Source organism: Saccostrea cucullata, unplaced genomic scaffold (assembly GCF_032062105.1).
Source record: "Saccostrea cucullata isolate Sc308-1 unplaced genomic scaffold, CSIRO_AGI_Scuc_v1 ctg7319, whole genome shotgun sequence".
In the NCBI taxonomy this organism is placed as follows: Eukaryota; Metazoa; Mollusca; class Bivalvia; order Ostreida; family Ostreidae; genus Saccostrea; species Saccostrea cuccullata.
The window spans coordinates 1-22,687 of NW_026932538.1; the positions used below are offsets into that span (position 1 = coordinate 1).

Here is a 22,687-nt window from a genome sequence, read left to right on the forward strand (position 1 = left end):
TGATAGCGTATTTATAAATCAAAAACCATTCTCGTAAATTTATGTAAAAAGTAACATCAAATGCCTACAAAGCATATTACACACCGATATTCAGAGGAACGTAAAGTAGGAATAAGTTGTTACACCAGCAATTAATTTTCCAAAATGTATGAATTCTCGTAAATCACGTATTCATATAAATTGGTCTGTACATTCTTTTGTTCTAGTACGCTTAAAGAATTGTCAGCACGGTGTTTCTAAAGCTTATTAAAAGGGGAGGGGTAAACACACACTATTCACACATTAGGGGATGTTGTAAAATACTGCTTGTTCAATTAACGATTAGCCCGGCTATCAAAATTTCCTTACTGTGTAGGTTTATTAATTGTTCGATAATTATAGAAGTTTCAAAACTTCACGGTGCTGGTGTGTTCCTACAGCATCTGAATATTCTTAGAGGCAATTAATAAATCTATAATTGGTACAAGTCCAATTAATTATTTTCAAAGTCAAGTATAGCGCTGCATAATTTACTACAATAAAAAAAGGTCGGTAATTGAGAAATAATTATCGCGGTATGTAATTACTGTACTGTCCATATGTATAATGTGGAAATTTATTATATACCGTGACTATGTTTAAGCTCTTATTCGACTGAGGGCAAATACTATAATGGTTTGAGTAATGACGCTTTATCAATTTTGAGTTGAGAATTTCTTTATCACCTCCTTTTTCTGTATTTTTTAAATATTCGAATGTCGTTTCATTATTCGATAGTCGGTCCATTCGACTTATAGTCGAATAGTCGACTATTCATTGACATCCCTAATATATTTTCTTCCTACAAGTTGGCATTTTGTTATCACGTTAAGAAAACATTTTTCAGCAAGATTTTTAAACTAATCAGGAGTTTTATCATTGATGAGTGCAGAACTATTCATCTAAGTTTGTTTTAAAAATTAATTCAATGGTATATATACCTCAATATATAGACTTCTATTCACTAATGATCTTTTTTTTAAGAGATACTAAACATTCAGTTGTCAAACAAATGTCATAGATGGAGGGAGTCTGACACTTTTTTTTCAGTTGAATGTGGAATTCCGCACGTACTGAAATGTTTTAACACTAGAAATATGGGTTAGCTTATTTAGAGAAAGAATTTGTTGCACTATTTATCAATAAATAAGGCCGAAGATAACCTATCTTTACTTTCATATATATATATTTTTACAGAATTTCCAGTAGGATATCCCAAAATCATTGTAAATCCAGAGCTAAAATCTGTTGAGAAAGAGAAACCTGCCATTATGCAGTGTCAAGCGGATGCTAATGGACACAAGTTTGATATTGAGTGGTTCAAAAATGGCGTCCCTGTAGACCTGGGTGACAACAAACGGCTCACAATCACAGAAACAGGTACGTGTGTGTCAGATAAATGAAATACAAGATTCTAAGTAAGAATATTTATTTTGCTATTTAACTACCTTTTAAAGCTTCTGAGGAAAATTCTTAGAATATATTTTACCAGAAAGAACAAAATCTAAACCAGGGATGAACCGTTGATGAGTCAAATTATCTGCTGATGAGGTCACAGTTTACAATTTTTGCACCCTTTAGTTTTAAGTGCCGGCATAGTATTTTCAATCATTAAGAAATCTCCCCTACAAACACATATTCTAGTTTTAGGGCACAAAAATTCTGTAAATCTTTTCATTGATAAGAAAATAATATAAAAAATAGAAAGCCTAATTTTCCCCAGAAGATAATTGTTTTCATTATAAATGTATCAAAGCATTTTTACAGTGTGCATGTTAGATATCTATATGTCTTGAGGGGATTGACTCACTGTGATTCTGTGGGTTGTTTACGTCAGTAGAATCAAATAAATAAATCACGGCTGTTTGAAAATCAATAAACAAAAATAAACAATGCATAAATTAATGCAGCTGTCAATTAATTCTAATTATCTCCAAACCTGGTCAACAGTGTGCGTTCAGGCGTGAAGCTATTTCCTGTTACCAAGTGTAATTTTCACACCTTTCTGTGCATTATGTAAACAGAGGAGAGACTGGCTAACCCAGGCACAAATTTTACATGCTTCTTTTTTCAAGGTCCTTGTTGAATGTTCTAACATCTCAATTTTCTTGGAGTCATAAATTTTACATGTAAAATATATCTACTTGCTAGGTTTCCTTGATTACCTAAAACAAATTTTATAAATTAATTTTTTGTAAAATACAGGAACATGTATGGAGGACTTAACAATTTGAGTAACGAATGTCAATTTAAAGAAGAAAAAAACAGAATTTTACTGTTTTTTAAAACAGTGCTTAAATTTTAAGTGGACCAACGGTCCACCTAGTCCAGAACATTTGGTGGACCTTCCAATTTTTGGTGGGCTTGGGCCGCCGGTCAACCGTTGATGTCGAACCCAGTTAATCTGGTCTCTTGTTTGGAAAATATAGGTCAGATCCAGCATCCGAAGCAAGTCTGGTAGTGTCCATCCCTAGATGCATCATCTGTGCAAGTTTTGTTCAGGTAGGGCTTATAGTTACTTGGGAATGAAAGTATATGTCAGATCCAGCATCCGAAGCAAGTCTGGTAGTGTCCATCCCTAGATGCATCATCTGTGCAAGTTTGGTTCAGGCAGGGCTTATGGTTACTAGGGAATGAAAATGTAGGTCAGATCCAGCATCCGAAGCAAGTCTGGTAGTGTCCATCCCTAGATGCATCATTCATGCAAGTTTGGTTCAGGTAGGGCTTATAGTTACTTGGGAATGAAAATGTAGGTCAGATCAAACATCCGAAGCAAGTATGGTAGTGTCCATCCCTAGATGCATCATCCATACAAGTTTGGTTCAGGTAGGGCTTATAGTTACTTGGGAATGAAAATATAGGTCAGATCCAGCATCCGAAGCAAGTCTGGTAGTGTCCATCCCTAGATACATCATCTGTGCAAGCTTGGTCCAAGTAGGGCTTATAGTTCCTTAGGAATGGACCTGCTCCAAAAACTTTAACCTGGTCACTCATCTGGAAAATGTAGGTCAGATCCAGCATACTAAACTAGTCTGGTAGTGTTCATCCCTAGATGCATCATCCATGCAAGTTTGGTTTGGGTAGGGCTTATAGTTACTTGGAAATGGACCTGCTCCAAAAACTTTAATCTGGTCACTTATCTGTAAAATGTAGGTCAGATCCAGCGCACGAAGCAAGTCTGGTAGTGTCCATCCTTAGATGCATCATCCATGCAAGTTTGGTCCAAGTAGGGCTTATAGTTCATTAGGAATGGAACTGCTCCAAAAACTTTAATCTGGTCACTCATCTGAAAAATGTAGGTCAGATCCAGCATCCGAAGTCTGGTAGTGTTCATCGCTAGATGCATCATCTGTGCAAGTTTGTATCAACATGAGAAGTTTGATAACACCATTTTGAATGGTATGTTTAAAACTGAGCTAAACACTGATTTAAGAAAAGTGAGGTCAAGGTCAAAGGAAAGGCCAAGGTCAAAAAATGTTGATGCAGTTGCATAGCTCTCATCAATATCTATCAGCATATGAAGTTTGATGAAAATATCTTGGATAGTTTCTTTGAAACTGAGCTTTGATCAGAGCTAAATGCAAAGTGTGACGGAAGGACAGATGGAAGGACAGAAGGATGGATGACGGACATGACAAACACTATATGTCCCGGCCATATTCATGGCGGGGCATAAAAATATATGTTTTAAATCTATTTATGGATCATGCAGTAATGTGAAACACTTGAAACTTTTAGAGATTAAAAGAAAAATATATGAAGTAAAAAATTATAAAGGACAGATATTGTTTAAATATTAAATAGGAAAATGATAGCATTCACATTAAAATAAAGTAAATTTCATATGTTTAAGACATCTTGATAATGATATATTGGATATTATTATACCTCTACTGTAATTACTCTATATAAAATTAATACCATAAAACTGTCTATTTCCCTGAGAAGAAACTTATTATTGTGCTCATCTGAAGACTACTCCCTGGAAAATCAGAGCTACTCCCTGGGACTACTACCTCATGAATATTTATTAGTAATTTTAACCAATCAAAGTGTTCAGTGGGCGGAGCGTTCAAGGAATCTCGAGTCTGTGACGTCATGTTATTAGCAATGTAACTATGACGTCAAAACATTTCGACATGCGATGTCAAAATCATACTTGAATTCTAGCAAAATGAAGACAACGACGATTCTTCGAAATTTCAGTGAAAATACTTTTTAAAAAAAATTTATTTGTGTTAGGACACGATGCATTACTTACCATACAATCTGTTAAACCGCATGCATTTGTAATTATGCCTCTACAGTGTTTTTTTTGTGTCGGAATATCTGGCAGAAAAAAATTAAATCGCCTATGATTGTTTCGGTATAATAAAATAGTTATGGAATGGGAACTCGGGAAATAGCAAATTTTTGGTTCCCCTCGGCGGCTTTGCCACCTTGGGAAATAGTTTCCTCCCTCGGGGAACCATAAATTTGCTATTTCCCTCGTACCCATTCCATAACTGTATACTAATCGACCCCTTAAAGAAATAGCACCAGACCTGCACCCCCTTCTTCTATGACAGTAAATTTTCCTTACATAGGAAATTAAGTAAGAGGGTTGATCCAAAAGTAATGCCGCAGTGTCCCTATCTTTAGGTCACCTGAGTAACTCAGGTGACCTATTGCTATCTGTTTTCGTCCGTCGTCGTCCGTCGTGTGTTAACATTTGAACATTTTCAGCTTCTTCTCTGAAACCACCAAACCAATTTCAGCCAAATTTGGTATACAGCATCTATGGGTGAAGGGGAACATAAATTTTGAATTTCATGGTCCCTGCCCCCCTGGGGCCTGGGGGGTGGGGCCAAAACCACCAAAATTATTGCAATCTTTAAAAATCTTCTCCTTTACTCCTGGACATCAAGCAGGCAAACTGTTGGCATGAATGTATTGAGCATTGAGTCCTCTACCAAAATTATGAAATTCATGGCCCCAGGGTCAGGGGTTCTAGTGCTAGGGCGGGGCTATATAGATTATATAGTGAAAATGCATTATTTCTTTAAAAATCTTCTCTGCTCCTGGGTATTAAATAAACTAACGTAGTACATAGTTATGATGAGCAAGAGTGCCTCTTCCAAAACTGTGAATTTTATGGCCCCAGGGACAGGGGTTCTGGTGTTTGGGCGGGGCTCTATTGATTATATGGTGAAAATGCATTTATTCTTTGTAAATCTTCTTCTCCACTTCTGGGTATTAAATTAACTAACTAAGTACATAGTTATGATGAGCAAGAGTGCCTCTTCCAATATTGTAAATTTATGACCCCGGGGTCAGGGGTTCTGGTGCTAGGGTGGGACTCTATTGATTATATAGTAAAAATGCATTTATTCTTTGAAAATCTTCTTCTCCACTTCTGGGTATTAAATTAACTAACTAAGCACATAGTTACTGTAGAAGCACAAATTTTCGTGGGCACAAAATTTCGTTGTTTTCTCATCAAAAATAGTTTCGTGGGCATTTAATTTCATTGTTTTGAAAGTAACCCTATTCAATATATAGCCATATAAAATTTCGTGTGGGATTTAATTTCGTTGAATATTGTTAACAACGAAATAAACGAAATTTAATCCCCCACAAATATTTGTGCTTTTACAGTATGATGAGCAAGAGTGCCTCTTCCAAAATTTTGAATTTTATGGCCCCAGGATCAGGGGTTCCAGTGCTAGGGAGAGGCTATATATAGATTATATAGTGAAAATACATTAATTCTTTGAAAATCTTTTCCTTTGCTCCTGGGTTTTATGCCAATGATCCAAGTATATATATTTATAATGAAGAAAGGTGCATCTAGCAAAATGATTATTTTTTATGCCCCTCCCATCCCTGGGGTGGGGCGGGGGGGGGGGGGGGGGGGTGTTACATAGTCTGAAAATAAATTAATGCTTTGAAATCTGCTCTTTGGTATTAATCAACCATTTTATGATAAAATTTGCAAAATTTTGAAATATATGGCCCCAGGGTCCATGGTTCCTTTGGGGTGAGGTGCAAAACTGGTTATAAAGTGGAAGTGCATTTTCTCTTTGTTACTCTGATCAACCTCTGGGTATTAATTAATAGAGTAAGCAATGCTAAATTTATAATTATGATAAGCAACGGTGCCTCTTTCAAAATTATGAATTGTAAATTTCATGGCCTCTTGTTTAAAACACGAACCAAAGTTATTTGTTTGAAAGTTGTTGCACGATACTCAGGTGACCTATAAGGCCCGTGGGCCTCTTGTTTGTGTTTGGTGTCATGTTATCAAATACAATATATAGAGGATATTCAGTGTTTTGTAGTTGAATATGGAATTCATTTCATGAGTGGGACAGGATTTTTTAAAAATATTTTTACGAATGTGAAGCATGAGTGAAAATATAAAAAAAATCCTGTCTCGAGAGTGAAATAAATTCCAAATTTACCTACAAAATATTGAATTTCTGTTTATTACATTTTCTTTGATTTTTCCCTTTGCCTACGTCTTTTTAGGTCACCTGAGTCACTCAGGTGACCTATTGCTATCCATTTTCGTCCGTCGTCGTACGTCATACGTCATGTGTTAACATTTGAACATTTTCAGCTTCTTCTCTGAAACCACTGAATCAATTTCAACCAAATTTAGTATACAGCATCTATGGGTGAAGGGGAACAAAAATTGTGAATTTCATGGTTCCTGCCCCCCTGGGGCCTGAGGGGTGGGGCCAAAACCACTAAAATTACTGAAATCTTTAAAAATCTTCTTCTTTACTCCTGGACATCAAGCAGGCAAACTGTTAGCATGAATGTAATGAGCATTGAGTCCTCTAATAAAATTATGAAATTCATGGCCCCAGGGTCAGGGGTTCTAGTGCTAGGGCTGGGCTAAATATAGTGAAAATGCATAAATTCTTAGAAAATGTTCTTCTCTGCTTCTGGGCATTAAATAAACTAAATAAGTATATAGTTATGTTTAATAAGGCTGCCTGTACCAGAATTTCATGGCCCAGGGGTCAGGGGTCTTGAGGTGCTAAGGTGGGGCTCTATTAATTGTATAGTGAAATTGCATAAATTCTTTGAAAATCTTCTCCTCTGCTCCTGGGCATTAAATAAACTAACTAAGAACATAGTTATGTTGAATAAGGCCACGTCTTCCAAAATTGTGAATTTGATGGCCCCAGGGTCAGGGGTTCTGATTTTAGGGTGGGGCTCTATAGATTGTATAGTGAATTTAAGTGACTTTGTATAAATTCTTTGAAAATCTTTTCTGCTCCTGGGCATTAAATAAACTAACCATATACATAGTTATGTTGAATAAGGCTGCCTCTTGCTAATTTTTAGCTCTTCTGAGCCAAAGGCTCAAAGAGCTAATGCTATGGCCATTTGTGCGGTGTGCGGTGTGCGTAAACTTTTTAGAATATGGGCCATAACTCAAGAACCCCTTGGCCAATCAGTACCAAATTTGTCACAGACTATCCTTGGCCCAAGGGCTAACATTGACACTAAAATAAGGGTTGGGACCCTTAAACAAGGGGAGATAATCAGGAAAACAAAACCAAAAGTACTGGTTGCTAAAAAATCTTCTTCTCCATAACCACCAGGCAGATTTTCACCAAACTTACATACAAGGATCAGGATATATCGAAGATTAAAATTTGCAGGGGGAATTACCCTGGGGCAAAGGGCGTGGTCTCAAGGTCACTTCAAAGTTGACCTAAATTTACAATTAATAAAAACGTGTATATTTTGCTTACTATAAGGACTAGGATCATCAATTCTTGTAAGTTGATGCATTTTACGACTTCACTTTTTAAATTTTGCGGGGATTTGTTTCCAAATTGATTTGAAGGCATATTTTGGACACTTTAAGGCCTATAATCATCAAACTTTGTCAGTTGATGCATCTTGCATCCTCAAACAATGTCAACTTAAAAGTAGGTCACCGTGACCTACTTTTTGAACTTTATGACTAATTCTTTTAAAAACATTAAATCCCATTATTTCAGACACTGGGATCTTTAGAATCATCAAATCTTGTACTTTGACCTACTTTTTGAATTTTGCAGACATTTGTTTTCAAATTGTTTAGAACGCATATTTTGATTACCTTCAGACCTACGATCATCAAAGTTGGTCAGTAGATGCATCTTGGGTCTTTGAAAAATGTCAACTAAAATGTAGATCACGATGACCTACTTTCGACATTTTATGGCTATATTTGAGTATCTTAGGTATTTATTGGCTTAGAATCATCAAACTTTGTGAGTGGATGCATCTTGGGTTTTCGGAGAGTGACGACCAAAAAGTAGGTCGAGGTGACCTACTTTTGACATTTTATGGTTTTATTTAAGTATCTTAGGTATTTATTGGCTTAGAATCATCAAACTTTGTGAGTTCATGCATTTTGGGTTTTCGGATAGTGACAACCAAAAAGTAGGTCATGGTGACCTATTTTCGACACTTTATGGCTGTATTATGTATCTCCGGTACTTATTGGCTTAGAATCATCAAACTTTGTCAGTTGATGCATCTTGGGTTTTCGGAGAGTGACGACCCAAAAGTAGGTCATGGTGACCTACTTTTGACATTTTGTGGCTATAATTAAGAATCTCTGGTACTTATTGACCTAAAATCATCAAACTTTGTCAGTTGATGCATCTTGGGTTTTCGGAGAGTGACGATCAAAATGTTGGTCATGGTCACCTACTTTTGACATTTTATGGCTATATTTAAGTATCTCAGGCACTTATTGGCTAAGAATCATCAAACTTTGTCAGTTGAGGCATATTGGGTTTTCGGAGAGTGTCGACCAAAAAGTAGGCCACGGTGACCTACTTTTGAATATCTGAGGTACGTATTAGCTTAGAATCATCAAACTTTGTCAGTTTAGGCACCTTGGGTTTTCGGAGAACGTCGACCAAAAAGTAGGTCACAGTGACCTACTTTTGACATTTTATGGCTATATTTAATGATATCTGGTACTGATTGGCTCGGAATCATCAAACTTTGTCAGTTGAGGCATCTTACGGTTTCATTGAATGTCCAACAAGAAGTAGGTCACGGTGACCTACTTTTGAATATCTCAGGTACTTAATGGCTAAGAATCATGAAATTTTGTCAGTTTAGGCATCTTGGGTTTTTGGATAACGTCGACCAAAAAGTAGGTCACCGTGACCTACTTTTGACAGTGACCTACTTTTGACATTTGAAGGCTATATTTAATTATCTCTAGTACTAATTGGCGTAGAATCGTCAATCTTTGTCAGATGATGCATCTTGGGTTTTCAGAGAATGTTGACCAAAAGTAGGTCATGATGACCTACTTTTGAATATCTCAGGTATTTATTTAATTAGAATCATCAGTTTTTGTCAATTAATGTATCTTGAGTCCTCAGAAAATTTCAATCAAAAAGTAGGTCACTGTGACCTACTTATAGTATTTTATGATTATGTTATAATATCTTCAGTCTTAACTGGCTAAATATTATCAAACTTTGTAAGTTGATGCATTTTGGGTCTTATGATTCTAATTAATAGAGTTGGAGGCTTTTAATAGAAGTGATATATTGTACAATTTATCAGAAGAGCGATTCAAGGCCCTTGGGCCTCTTGTTGAATTTTAGGGCCCCTGGGTCAGGGGTTCTGGTGTTAGGGTGGGGCTATAATGATTGTATAGTGAAATGCATGAATTCTTTGAACATATTTTCCTTTGCTGCTGGTTAATATGCCAATGATCTAATTACATATTTAAGGCAAACATTTTTTTTATGTTCAGGTTTTCAAACCCGCCGCTCAAGTTTTTGAATTTTCAAAAATAAATTTTTTTTTTCTTTCCGATGTCAAATTTGAGTCGGGATCAAGATTTCAAATTTACGAGCTCGTACCTCTGGTTTTGAACATGGTAAACAGATCTCAGGCGACCGCGTTTCACTAACAGGTTGTAGCTCGTAAACGTAGACATAAACTTGAACGTAGCACGTAAGTGCGTTTCACTAAGAGTTACGATTTGCGAGTTACAATGAAACTTGATCGTAACTCTACGAGCAGTCAGGGGCACTCTTAAAATACTTACGTGCAAGTAATTTCATGAAAAAGAAAGAAAAAATGACAATATAAGCAACTTTCTTACATTTCTGTCTACTTTTCATTAACAACAATAGTATTTTGTGTAGACGGAGTCTGATATTAAAATCACACTGTCCAATTTAAAAAAAAAAAAGATACAAGACAAAAAAAATCAATTTGACAATTATATAAGAAATACTTTAAAGAGCAAGAGCCATCCTATGCATAAAATAACCCTGTACTCATATCAGTTAATTAACTATCACGGTATCACCCTCTTTCCCATTTCATATTTCAAAATAAAGTAGATATTTTGTGCTTTCATTTTCTATAAAAAAAAATTTTCATTTTGAGAATCCAAATATTTAAAAACAGGCTTTGAGAAATTGCAATGTTCTTGAAATCTGCAAAAAAAAATCGTTTTTGACTACCTTTAGCAAGGAATTAAAATATGAGCACAGCCCACGATCCAAAAAATAAAACGTGTTTTTTGATCTTAAGAAACGGAGCTTTCATTATGTATTTGCATATTTTTGATCAGAGGTTGTGCTCTATATGAAATGTTGAAATAATGCTTCAACTTTAGGTCATTTTCCAAGGAATTTACAGGATATGAAGAAAGTGATGCATTTTATGACATCATAATGCATTGTTGAGATGGGAAATTACCTCACGATTAATAGATACGTGGTCACCAACACTTCAAGTGATAAATACAGCATTTGCAACCTAAACTGAGCAGTTTTGATTTTTCAGAAATTCTTAGGGCCAAATAAGGCCCAAAGTGGCTCTTGCTCTTTTCAATTTTATTTTAAAGCTCAATATATTCTGCTCTCGATCATAATATCAAGCAATAAAAATACAGTTTAAAATTAGATCAAATGCGTTTTGAATAAGATCGCTTACAAGATAGATGCACATTCTCCACACCGCCTTTATAAAAATGAATAGTGACACAGAAATAAAATTAAACTAAGAATTTTAACTCTATTCCTCACTGATTCTTATTTTTCTTTTCTAAATAAATTAATTGCTGGAAAATGCACACAGTATATGTGAATTTGTGAAAATAACCGAATTTCTTTAAAATAAAAATTTTGTTATTTACTGGGTCAATCAAAATAAAATCAAACTAACCTTTCTAACTTATGAAAACTAATATACATACATGTAAATGTAATCAGAGGCACGTAGAACACGGAGGGTGTCAACTTTTTTGGCATAAATTTTGCTACAAAGTAGATCTTTCTTCAGATAGGCTATGTTGTTCAGATCCTCCTCCCTAATTCCTACTTTTTGTTGCTGTAAGGTCGGGCACTGGCAAATTCTAGGAATTGGACATTTTATACTTTTCCTGTACTTGTCAGATTACTCTTGGAAGTTACTACCTACTTTTTTTTTGGGGGGGGGGGGGGGTACAATTAAATTTTGTTTGATTTCATTTTGCTTCTCAGGTAAAATTTGGGGAACTTGCCCCCCCCCCCCTTTTTTAAAACTATTGCTACGGACAATGCTCCAAAATATACAATCTACTATACAAGGTATACTACAAGGAGGGTTTTGTCGGTTGTTGGATCTGCGTTTGTCAACGAAAATTTGAATCAATTTAGAGATTTAGATTGAATAAATTTGGTTTATAAGATTAACTTGCAAATTGTAACAGTAAAATATTTTCCTGTATTATTTTCCTGATGATTAAGATTTGAACAAGATAGACTGCTAACATCTTTGCTTACTTATTTATACTGATCTAAAAATACTTTTTAAAACATGCATGTGATATTGGCAATATTTGAAATACTAGTAATAAGCATGCCGAATTGTATCACATGCATCAATTAATTGTAATTTCTAACAGAAACATGAAAAAAATGCGTATTTACAGTCGGGGGAAAAAAATATTTAAATATGTTTTGTTTCACCACGAGTGTTTCATAATTTTTAGCAGGGAGTAAAATAACTTTTAGAGTTAAGTAAAATAAAACATTATACACCATTGTGGAGTATACTTGATAATTAAGATACGTTAAATGCAAGAATGAATAAAGATGTTCGATATGTATAATTTGATCCTAGTTATAAAAAGGAACTTTAATCAAATTTTATGCATAGAATAGGTATATAAAAGAATATTTTTTTCATTTTTAGTGATCTATTTTCCATTGTCTGTCTGTCTTTCTCTCTCTCTCTCTCTCTCTTTATTTTTGAAGACTAAAACAAATAATAAAAGATAGTTATTTTTATTTCGTAATGATATAGATTTCTTTCTTTCTCTCTCCTCTTTTCTCACTCTCAAACAAATACAGATACACCTCCTTTGTCAGAAGAGTTCCAATAAGTTGATCGTAACTTGCTAGTCGTAAGTGCTATGTTTACGATAAGTTTTGTGAAAAGCTTGTTTACGTGCACCTCTAGCAATCGTAAACGTTATCATACGTTTACGATTTGCGATTTTGTTAGTGAAATGGTCGCCTGCAAAGTTCATAGCAGCACCATAGCTTGGTTTAGTGTAAAAATTTATTGATAAGAGTGCCATTCAAAATGTTTCACCCGTTCAGAGGACAAATAAAATGATGACGACTTTGTTGCACAATGACATGCTGGTGAGATAATTATATATTCACATACAAAAGTATTTGTCTGTAAATTATTTCCTCCCACAGGTTTAAAACTGCTCGTGGTAGCTATTGCTAGCTACACTGTTTAGGTCTCTGTTATAGCTTACAGTCTAAGCATCATTCTTCAGAAAAGGATCGCTTAATTATGCATCAGATCTAATGAATAAAACTATGAGATAAGGTAAGTCCATTTGAGGAAGATATAAACAATAACCTAAAGAAATAAAAAAAACTAGATGTGTTTGTGAAACACTATGCACCCGGTGGCAACAAAGTTCCAAAACACTATTTTTAGCATAAAGGTCACAGTCAAGGTCACAAGGTCATTGGCCTTGGTGTCATTTGAAAGACCTTAATTAGTATTGCAAGCATACCAAATATGAGGTCTCTATCTCTCATGGTTCAAAAGTTATGGCCAAATTTCAAAAAAGCTATTTTTAGCATATAGGTCACAGTCAAGGTCAATGACCTTGGTGTCATTTGAAAGAGCTTATTATTAGTGGAGTAAGCATACCAAATATGAAGTCTTTATCTTTCATGGTTCAATAGTTACTGCAAAAGTTTGAAAAAGCTATTTTTAGCATATAGGTCACAGTTAAGGTCATAAGGTCATTGACCTTGATGTCATTTGAAAGAACTTTTTTTGTGGAGTATGCATACCTAATATGAAGTCTCTATCTCTCATGGTTCAAAAGTTGTGGTGAAGGTTAAAGTTGACAACAGACAGACAAACAGATAAACAGACAGGACAAAAACAAAATATATGCCTCGGATCTATCGATTCGGGCGCATAAAAATCAACTTTTAAAAAGCAAGTATAAACAAATATATACAGGCATGTATAAGTATCGTTTGTGACAGCCAGAAAAAATATTTTACACTTAATTGAAAAAATGTTCACCCTACTCCCCAGTATACTCCTTGTCTATTTTTTGATTGGAATTATAATGTTAGGTATCAAATAGATTTTATTTTTGAAACAATGTCTACACATTCACCTAACACATATTAATAAATGAAGATGTATTGAAAGAGTTATAAAGAATTGATTTTGGAAAATATATTTTGATCAACATCACAAAATTTATATCAGTGGCTCAAACTGGCAGATGATGAAATAAACAATTAAATGTTCTACTTTTCTATTTGTAACCATTATGTGTCCAGTGGCAAGGATCTTGTTAGGACAGCATAAAAAATGAAGCAAAAATGGATGTACAAATGTCAATAAATAATTTATATCCCCCCCCCCCCCCCCCAAAAAAAAATGTTTTTCTTTTTATTTCCTCCTCCTATGCGACTTTTTCATTCTGATGTTCGTAACTAAATCTATAAAAAAAAAAAAAAAAACTGGCCTAAGGGTGAAGAAAGGTACCTTTGTCAAAATGGATAATTTCAAGGCCCCTGGGTCAGGGGTACCAGGGGGGGGGGATTTTTTGCATTTTTACTTCAAAACAGGGTAAAATTACTAGTATAGACAGTTTCACTGATTAAAACTCACAATGATAAAAAGGTAAAGAAGAGTCTATTATTTCAGTAATCTTAGTGAGTGTGATAGGTCATTGAATTATTATATCATAATACAGGAAGACTGAAAGAAGAGAGGTCGGAAGAACCATTTAACATGGTGTCTGATGTTGTCAAAAGACATTTGTGTATCTGTTATGTAAATAGATATGGACAATGTACTATTATTCTGTTCAAGGAATTTTGACAAAGAACTTATTCGAGTAAAGAAGAGTCTTCAGCGATTTTAGTGAGTGTGATAGGCCATTGAATTATTATATCATAATACAGGAAGACTGAAAGAAGAGAGGTCGGAAGAACCGTTTAACATGGTGTCTGATGTTGTCAAAAGACATTTGTGTATCTGTTATGTATAAATAGATATGGACAATATGTTCATACTGTTCTAGGAATTTTGACAAAGGACTTTGTTATGAAAACAGTGAATGTACAATGGCTACCAAGAATTCTATTCAGAACAGAAAGAAGAAGTCTCAATAAGCCATTATCTGTGGTCCCCGGTCACTCGTCAAATTTTAAACTTTCATTAAAAAGGTTAAAAAGTTAATTATATTATTCTCTTATGTCTGTAGTATATGCTCCAACGTTTAAAAATTTCAAATAATTACAAAAAAGAACAAGCGAAGCTGTGTTTTGAAGGTGGGGTCCTTTGATTTTCATGAACATCAAAAGAAATTTGTGACAGGTACCCACTTCAGAGCTTTCGTAAACATCGAGCGCAGATTTGTTCAAAGTCGACATCAAAATATAATGTGTATGTTATATTTATACAGATTGTGTGAAAATATCTTTGTTGAACAACATTGCGCTCTATGTCTTCTACTTAAAAGTATCATGATTTTGAATCTGTTCGGTGAGTACATTTACATAGGATTAACCTCTTGTTGACCTGCTATGAATAGATGATATGTCACATGATTCCATTCCGCCACAGGTGAATACCTTTGGAAAGCGTGTTTTCTGTAGGAAGCGACACATGTAGCTCGTATTTGAAAAGTGCAGACAACAGCTTCCATTTTTTTTAAATAAAAAAAGGCTCTCTGTAGACTTCGATGAATATCACTTATGTTAAACCGGGACATTTTTTAATTCTCATGCATGTAATCGCAATATTCCTGTATATTGCGAAAATTAAAGCACACGCGTAGATGTATATAAATACACATTTAATCAATTTCTTGCAAAAAAGAAACAAAATATTATAAGCAGAAAATACCAAAGACGTAATAATTTCTTCACATTTAATCACCGTCTAAACAAATGCACTCGCATACTGACCACTTCAATATTCAAAGCAACTTGATACTCTTGTCACGTTTTTGGATGCTAGCTGCATGCATATAATATTTTATATAAACTCGGAAAAACTTGGAATGTATTTATAATCGAAAAGTAAATCGGAAAATTCATTGCAGAATTTACAGTGAAGTTAAGAAATATATATACATGTCAGGCACGTAGTATCTGGGGGAGGGGTGACCCATTCTTTTCAGGGATAAATCTTGAGTCATTCACCTCCACCCCACCCCCAAAAAAAACTTTCATACACCTTTACGCTGCTACAATATGAATAAACACACATTAATGTTGAAGTTTAATTTTTCAAATAAAAAATGAGTATTTTTTTAACTCCTAGTTTGGAGAAGGATTTCTTCGATCTTCTTCTTTTGCTTTATCAAATTCATGTTTCTTGTTTTTTTTTTCTCAGCCTCCCCCCTTTACAAAAGAATGGGAGTGTATGTCTGTTTGTATTTACCGTTAATTATTATGCAATCGCTTGTGCTTTTCAAACAATCATATAAAAGAAAATTATTGTAGTGGGTAAAATATTTTGACATTTTATTCAACAATGATAGATCTTAAAAAATTATTGTGATTAGAGGGATTTTCAAAACCCCGACAAAAATACCACAAGAACTAAAAAAGACTCCTACCCACCCCAAGTTAAGAAGAATACGAATGATGCAAAATAAAATTCAAACATATTGAAGATTATTATTACCCATCGTATATTGTTTATTTCATTGCGGTTTCTTTCTTTATATAATACCTAATTTAAATGTCTCCGCCCATTTGTATGTAATAGAGGAACGTACTCTGTTCGAAAGAAAATGTTCCGGAATTTGTGTGTTCAGTAGGTGTTGGAAATTGGATTGTATTTTGATATTCCAAGTTATTAATAATGATTGTACAAAATATTAATAAGAAATACTTTGTTATACACAATGAAACTAAAAATAATACCGTATCCTCATGTATATTCTATAAAATTAGGGCAAAAAAAAAGGGACCACGCTACTATACTTAAGTGGAAAACTCCTTTGTGAACATATTCAAGAATCTCAAATATTTTTATTGCAATACCAAATTCGCAGTTTTCGCACATTGTATATAGTTCTATATTTTTAAAAGTATTATTTACTTTGAATTCAAATTTTCAGGTCTAATTTGAAATAAATATAGCTTCCATCATTTATAATTTTGTTGTTGTATGTCTACTGGTAGCTATTTTATTGAAGTTGTGACATTACTTTTGGATCAACCCTTGCATAATATGTATAAGTTGAGAATTTTACTTTAGATTTGGAAATCTGTGTGTTTTCTACTAACTGAGCAATCTCTTTTTTTCAGGTTCTTTACGGATAGCCAAAGCCCTAGAGTCAGATTATGGAAAATATGAATGCGTAGCTACCAATGAGTATGGAGTGACTTACTCTTATGCTGCGATGTTATACATCAGAGGTGTGTATCTTTAGTGGCAGCTGAGGTAAAAAGAGAAATCCTTAGAGAAAAAAATGAATGCCTATTTACATTACTCAGTTTTTACAACTTCACAAGAGTTGGCTCTTGAAATCATAAATTCTGAATTGCATAACAAATGATTATTTCTTTGAGGGGGGAGAAAAAGTCTGAATGAAAATCTTGATCCCATCAATTAGTCTGAATTGTTGAACAAAGAATAATGTTTATGACTTAAAGTTGAATGAGATTCCAATGGCAGTGGACCAAAATTTGCTGCCGAGATAATTATGGAGTTACCTCCCTTAGATTGAGCAGAGCTTCTTAATATGTACATTGAACTAATACCCCAATATTTCTGTTTGTCTGGCATGACACTAAATGAAGGATGACTAGAAAATTGTTATTGAACATCTGTCTGCTATCACGATCAGACTTTTCATATCTTTTCCCCCAATTTTTCCTTGTGTACAACAAGGTTGTTAAACCTAGGGTTAGATACAATCGGACTTTATCAGATAAAAGGTAGACAACAATGTTTCATGATCATATACCCATCATGTCAGTTTTGACATAAGTAGTTCTACAGAACTCTTCCTCTTGAATTCAAAAAGAATAAAATAAGAATTCTCTGTTAGAGAAACAAAAGCATGAAATTGTATTTAAAGTAAAACTAGTCTATTGTATTGTGAATATTGTTTATCATTTTTAAAACAATGTTACTCCTCAAAATTTTTAATTTCTTTTTCTCTTTTACTATTGGGCAATTAGGAACTAATTTTTCCTCTCTCCTCACTCAGATATAATATTGATGGGTTGTTCTTTTGTTCACTTCCCTATACTTGAAAAGTATAAGTGAATCAACACCTAACATTGTTAGTAGGGCTGTGTATTGAGCAAAAAATTTCAATACGATACGATACAATATTTCTTAAAGCGATATGCTATATATTGGATTCTAAAACAAGTCCATCAAAAAAGGCTTATTAATCATTTAAGGCATGGATTTCATAAAAAAAAATAGTGTTTTATTACCCATTTCAAAGATCTTATCCTATAGTCAGTAAATAAAACACTTCCAATCGAAACTTTTAATGACTGTAAAATCAACATGTTGAAATAAAATTGTTATGTATTTTATCATAACTATAAAAATGGTGTTATTTCTTTTATAAATCTCAGTTTTGATTTAAAAAGGTGAAATATAATCTTTGCTGATTAGAATTTCCACCTTTTTAGCAGAATTAGAAGAAAAACTGCTTGTCCGATACGTATTGGAAGTAATTTCTCGATACGATATTTTTCTTGAATATTGATACGTATCGATATATCGATATATTGATACAGCCCTAATATTGTTACCAGATCTTAAGATGAATAGTGCATCATACAGACAGTGTGCTAGATATCAGGGTTATTTGTGATGTGCTAGGTTTAATCAAAGACTCTGATAATATCAGCTCCCAAGTGAAAATTTTTTTAAACAAATCACTTACAAATTGCCTACAAATTGCTTTAAAATCACTTAAAAGTGATTTGATTCAGTGATTTGTAAGCAATTCATCTAATAAATCATGCATAAATCACTTTCTACCAAAATGATGACTATGATTTGCTTACAATTTGTTATGAAAGGGTGATTTGCTTGTGATTTCTTTTCCATTTCAGACAATTTCTGAGTGATTTGTTAAACTAAGGAAATTGTTACAGTGATTTCTTCATGATTTGTTGAACTTAGCTGTTCTCCAAGGTGATTTGAAAATGATTTCTGGGACTTAGTATTTCTTCAAAGTGATTTTAAGGAGGCTCGATCATTACACCACTTTTTGATGACGTTCTACACAAAAAAATAAACCTTCATTGTGTCGACCGGTTTCCTCTGGGGACGAATTGTACAGGTACCTCTATAATATGACCCTGACCTTTAAAACGCTTTAAAAATAGATGAAACGTACATGCGGTGTTATAAACAGTGAAAAACAAAGTAACAGATTCATTATGCATAAACCAAGAAGAATTGCTGTTAAGCAGAAACAAAATAAAACAGTCAAATCTTTGCCAAACAAGTAATGTCAATTTCATAGCGATGCATGCAGTGAGATCTAGCAATGAATGACATATTTGTATGGAGGAAATTCGAGTTAAAATCTACAACCTTGTTGAAATTAAAAAAAATTACTTGCACTATTTAGTGTTGGTGTTGATTTATATATAAATTGCTTTATTGATTTAAATGTATACTCTGGCAATTTAAAGCTTTGTTCTGAATTTTAGATGTAATGTCAAACGTTTCCTATTGTTTTGAGTCTTGGAAAATTAGGAAAGATAACTAACTCTTGAAAGTGGACTTTTTATACCAAATATTTTTTTTAACTGGATTTTTTATTTCGTTTAAACATTCTTCATTCAATTTGACACATGTAATTCATTGAAATACATTCCTTGTCTATTCAGAACTCATTTTCTTAATGTTTTATGCATAGATTAAAAAGATAATGACATAAATTGTTTTTTAGGAGAGAATTATTTTTTCTAATAAAATTATTATTAGGTATTATGAGGTATTTTTACTATGTGTACTTGTCTTAAGAATATGCCCATCATTTGACACTGAAATTTCTGAAATTCTGTTAATAATAAACTTGAAATAAAACATTTCACTAAAATTAGACAAAAACTAAAAAAATTTATAAAAAATAATTATGATATCAATACCCCCATCTGGATATTTGACATCTACATTATAAGTGGTGCTGTATTGAAATCTAAAATAAACTGTGGATGTAATGAGCCACCTTAAGATGATTTGTTAACTTAGTCTTTCTTCTGGATGATTTGTAAATGATTTGTTGATCTCATTGGTCCTTCTTCAGAGTAATTTGAGAATGATTTACTTCATAACTTCCGCCTGTCTTGTTGATTGGTCAGTATTAAAAACTCTACCGCCGATTTTCATTCATCTGAGATTTGAATTGAAAGGAGCTAAATTGTGCTGTTCTAGATTCATACCTCTCTTTTTGTTGAAACTGATGTTTTTTCCATAACCATGCAGAATATAGTTTTAAGGTATGTATAACTGTATTATATGCTATCATTTCCTCCTTAGAATCAGTTAATATTCCATATGTTTACATGCAATTTATTGTTCTTCTTAACCAACAACAAAGTCAGTGGCAATTAATGTTTAAAACAAAATCTATGTAAAGCTATAAGCTTCTGCAAAGTAATGGCTTTTTCAAAGTGTCTAGACAAATATTTATTTCAGATAAGAAAACATTTACCAACTTCTAAAAGTCAACAATTAATGCTTATATCATATTCTGAATTTGGAGCCAAGTACATGTGTGTATATCTAAAATACATGATGCCATCTTAATGAGGACACATCTTAGTAAAAGTTTATAATTTAAAATACTCCTGCCAAAAGTTTTTTTTTGTTAATATACATCAAATATACATGCATGTGTGTTTCAAATATTTGAGGGATGGTTTCATGAGAATCATGCATACAAGTGCATATCCACCTGGAGTGATTTGAAAGTGATTTGTTAAACTGAAGTGATTTGTTTGCAATTTAGGCCATAATAAAAATATTCCTAGATTCTCATCCCCACCTGCCCTGATTTTATACCCCCGCCTCGATTTTTTTTATTTCTGTATTTCTTCGTCTTAATTCTGATCGGGATCGGTATTCATCTACCATTCTACTTTCGTTCTAAATCCCGCGAAAGTCGACGTGATTTTGACAGCTGAAAAGATAGTACCGTAATTGCTGTGATACATGCGTATATATTTTAAACAAGGGTCATTGGTTGAAAATGATTGGCGATGATGTGAAGTAAGAGATAATTGAACCTTTACTATGACTTTTATTCGGGTATTTAGGTAAGATTACACCGATTGATCAGGTCAATAAAAAATCTGCAAAATTGAAAAAATAAAAAATATGACATAAAAGCCGCCTGCCCGCCTCGATTTTTAAAAAAATTTGGATGAGAATCTAGCAATTTATTTATTATGGCCTTATTTGAAATTATTTGTTTGCTATTTATTCAGAGTGATTTGGTTGCAATTTGTTCAACAGAAGTGATTTCTACACAATTTATTCAAAGTGATTTCAGGGTGATTTGCTTACAATTTGTTAGGAGTGATTTGTTAGCTCATTTGCATGGGAATTTGCATCACTTACAAATCATCTTCAAATCACTGATTCATAAGTGATTTCTTAAAGTGATTTGTTTAAGGATTTCTTTTCACTTGGGAGGTAATGTTAGAACACATCCCAGTCTTATTCCAGCATATCTTCAGCCCTACTTCAACATGGTAATAGATCATGCTGATTTGAATTTAATACACTTCATGTTGAATCTACCATCATCAAATTATGATATCTTAATATTTTTAGGGTTTCAGATTAAAAGACACACCTCCCATATATAATTTGATGCCAAGTAGTCTTATCTTAATAAAGCTTAAGTAACATTTGTCTAAGAATTTTTAGAAGATTGCAATACTGTTGAAGATTGATTCAGTGGCAAATACTGAATGTTCAGAGAGTTTTGCTCTCTTAAAATATATCTAAGTACTTGAAGCCTTTTAAGATTTTAATGGCAGTTTCTGTGTCATTTTTCATCAATGCATGCAAGAATTTATAATAAAGCCACAAAAAAGCACGCATATAAATGTTACGTTTTACTTGACATAAAGCATAGCTTTAATAAATTGACTCTTTTTCAGTACGTGGAGTCCCCCCTATTTTTACCCTCCCCCCAAAGAGAGTGGAGGTGGACCCCAATGGCAGCGTCAATCTGACCTGCGTGGCGGTCGGGTCCCCCATGCCACACGTTATGTGGCGGGATGGTGCCACGGAACTCGGAAAGCCTGTCATAGGAAAGAATGTCCTCCAACTTAAGAACGTCACCGAGAGCAAGAACTACACATGCGTGGCGTCATCTTACTTAGGAAACATCGAACACATCGGGGAGGTCATCATTAAAGGTAAAATGTCTGTACAGCGACATTTGGACTGTTTCTTTAGAAATTACACTCTGGAAAGGTGTGTTCCCTGAACGTCTGCTCCCTATATAAACAGTATAATTATCACACTCAATTAAGGGGCCCTCTGAGAGGCACAGGGGTGTGTTCCCTGAACGTGTCTACTCCAGTATATAAACAGTATAATTATCACACTCAATTAAGGGGCCCTCTGAGGGGCACAGGTAGCATTTACCTGTGTCACCTGTGTTTTAAACTGCATTTATAAGACTGTGACAAAGACTTATATAGGAAAAATCTTAGCATTTAGTCCTATAAAATGAATATAATCTTGTTAAAATTTTTAAATATTTTCTACTTAAATTTTCAAAGTATTTACTAGGTATTTTAATCAATTTATATTTATCAATGTTTCAAAAATCTTAGTTAATACCAATAATTCCTATGAAATGAATTAAATATTATTCAAATTTTTAAATATTTTTACTCAAATTTTCAAAGTATATTTATTTTAATTTTGTAGTACAAAATAATATCTTTGTTAAGGGAGGTTTTTGCTTCCCGCGTCACAAATAACTATAATAGTTATTTGTGACGCGCCAAGCAAAAACCTCCCTTAATGAAGAATTTTGACATTTTCAGTTTTTAGCTCACCTGAGCCAAAGGCTCAAGTGAGCTTTTCTGATCACATTTTGCCCATCGTCCATCCGCCTAGCTGTCCTTCTGTC

General features: G+C 33.7%; 1 protein-coding gene across 11 annotated transcripts in view; it reads left to right on the forward strand.

Annotated features, from left to right (window-relative positions):
• The first annotated feature begins 1,184 nt into the window (after positions 1-1,184).
• The window catches only part of LOC134235365 (receptor-type tyrosine-protein phosphatase F-like), a 49,584-nt gene continuing 28,081 nt past the window's right edge, over positions 1,185-22,687 (forward strand). For 8 of the 11 annotated variants that reach the window (XR_009985394.1, XR_009985395.1, XM_062717493.1 and 5 more), the window contains exons 1-3: positions 1,186-1,398; positions 16,857-16,967; positions 21,702-21,962. Coding sequence is in view for 9 of the 11 variants with exons in the window: in XM_062717493.1 (XP_062573477.1) it covers positions 1,290-1,398; positions 16,857-16,967; positions 21,702-21,962 (481 nt within the window). In the remaining 2 variants the exon portion in view is untranslated. Of the gene's footprint in view, positions 1,399-16,856; positions 16,968-21,701; positions 21,963-22,687 lie in introns of all 11 variants that reach the window. The other 3 variants (XM_062717499.1, XM_062717500.1, XM_062717501.1) reach the window with 2 other exon arrangements.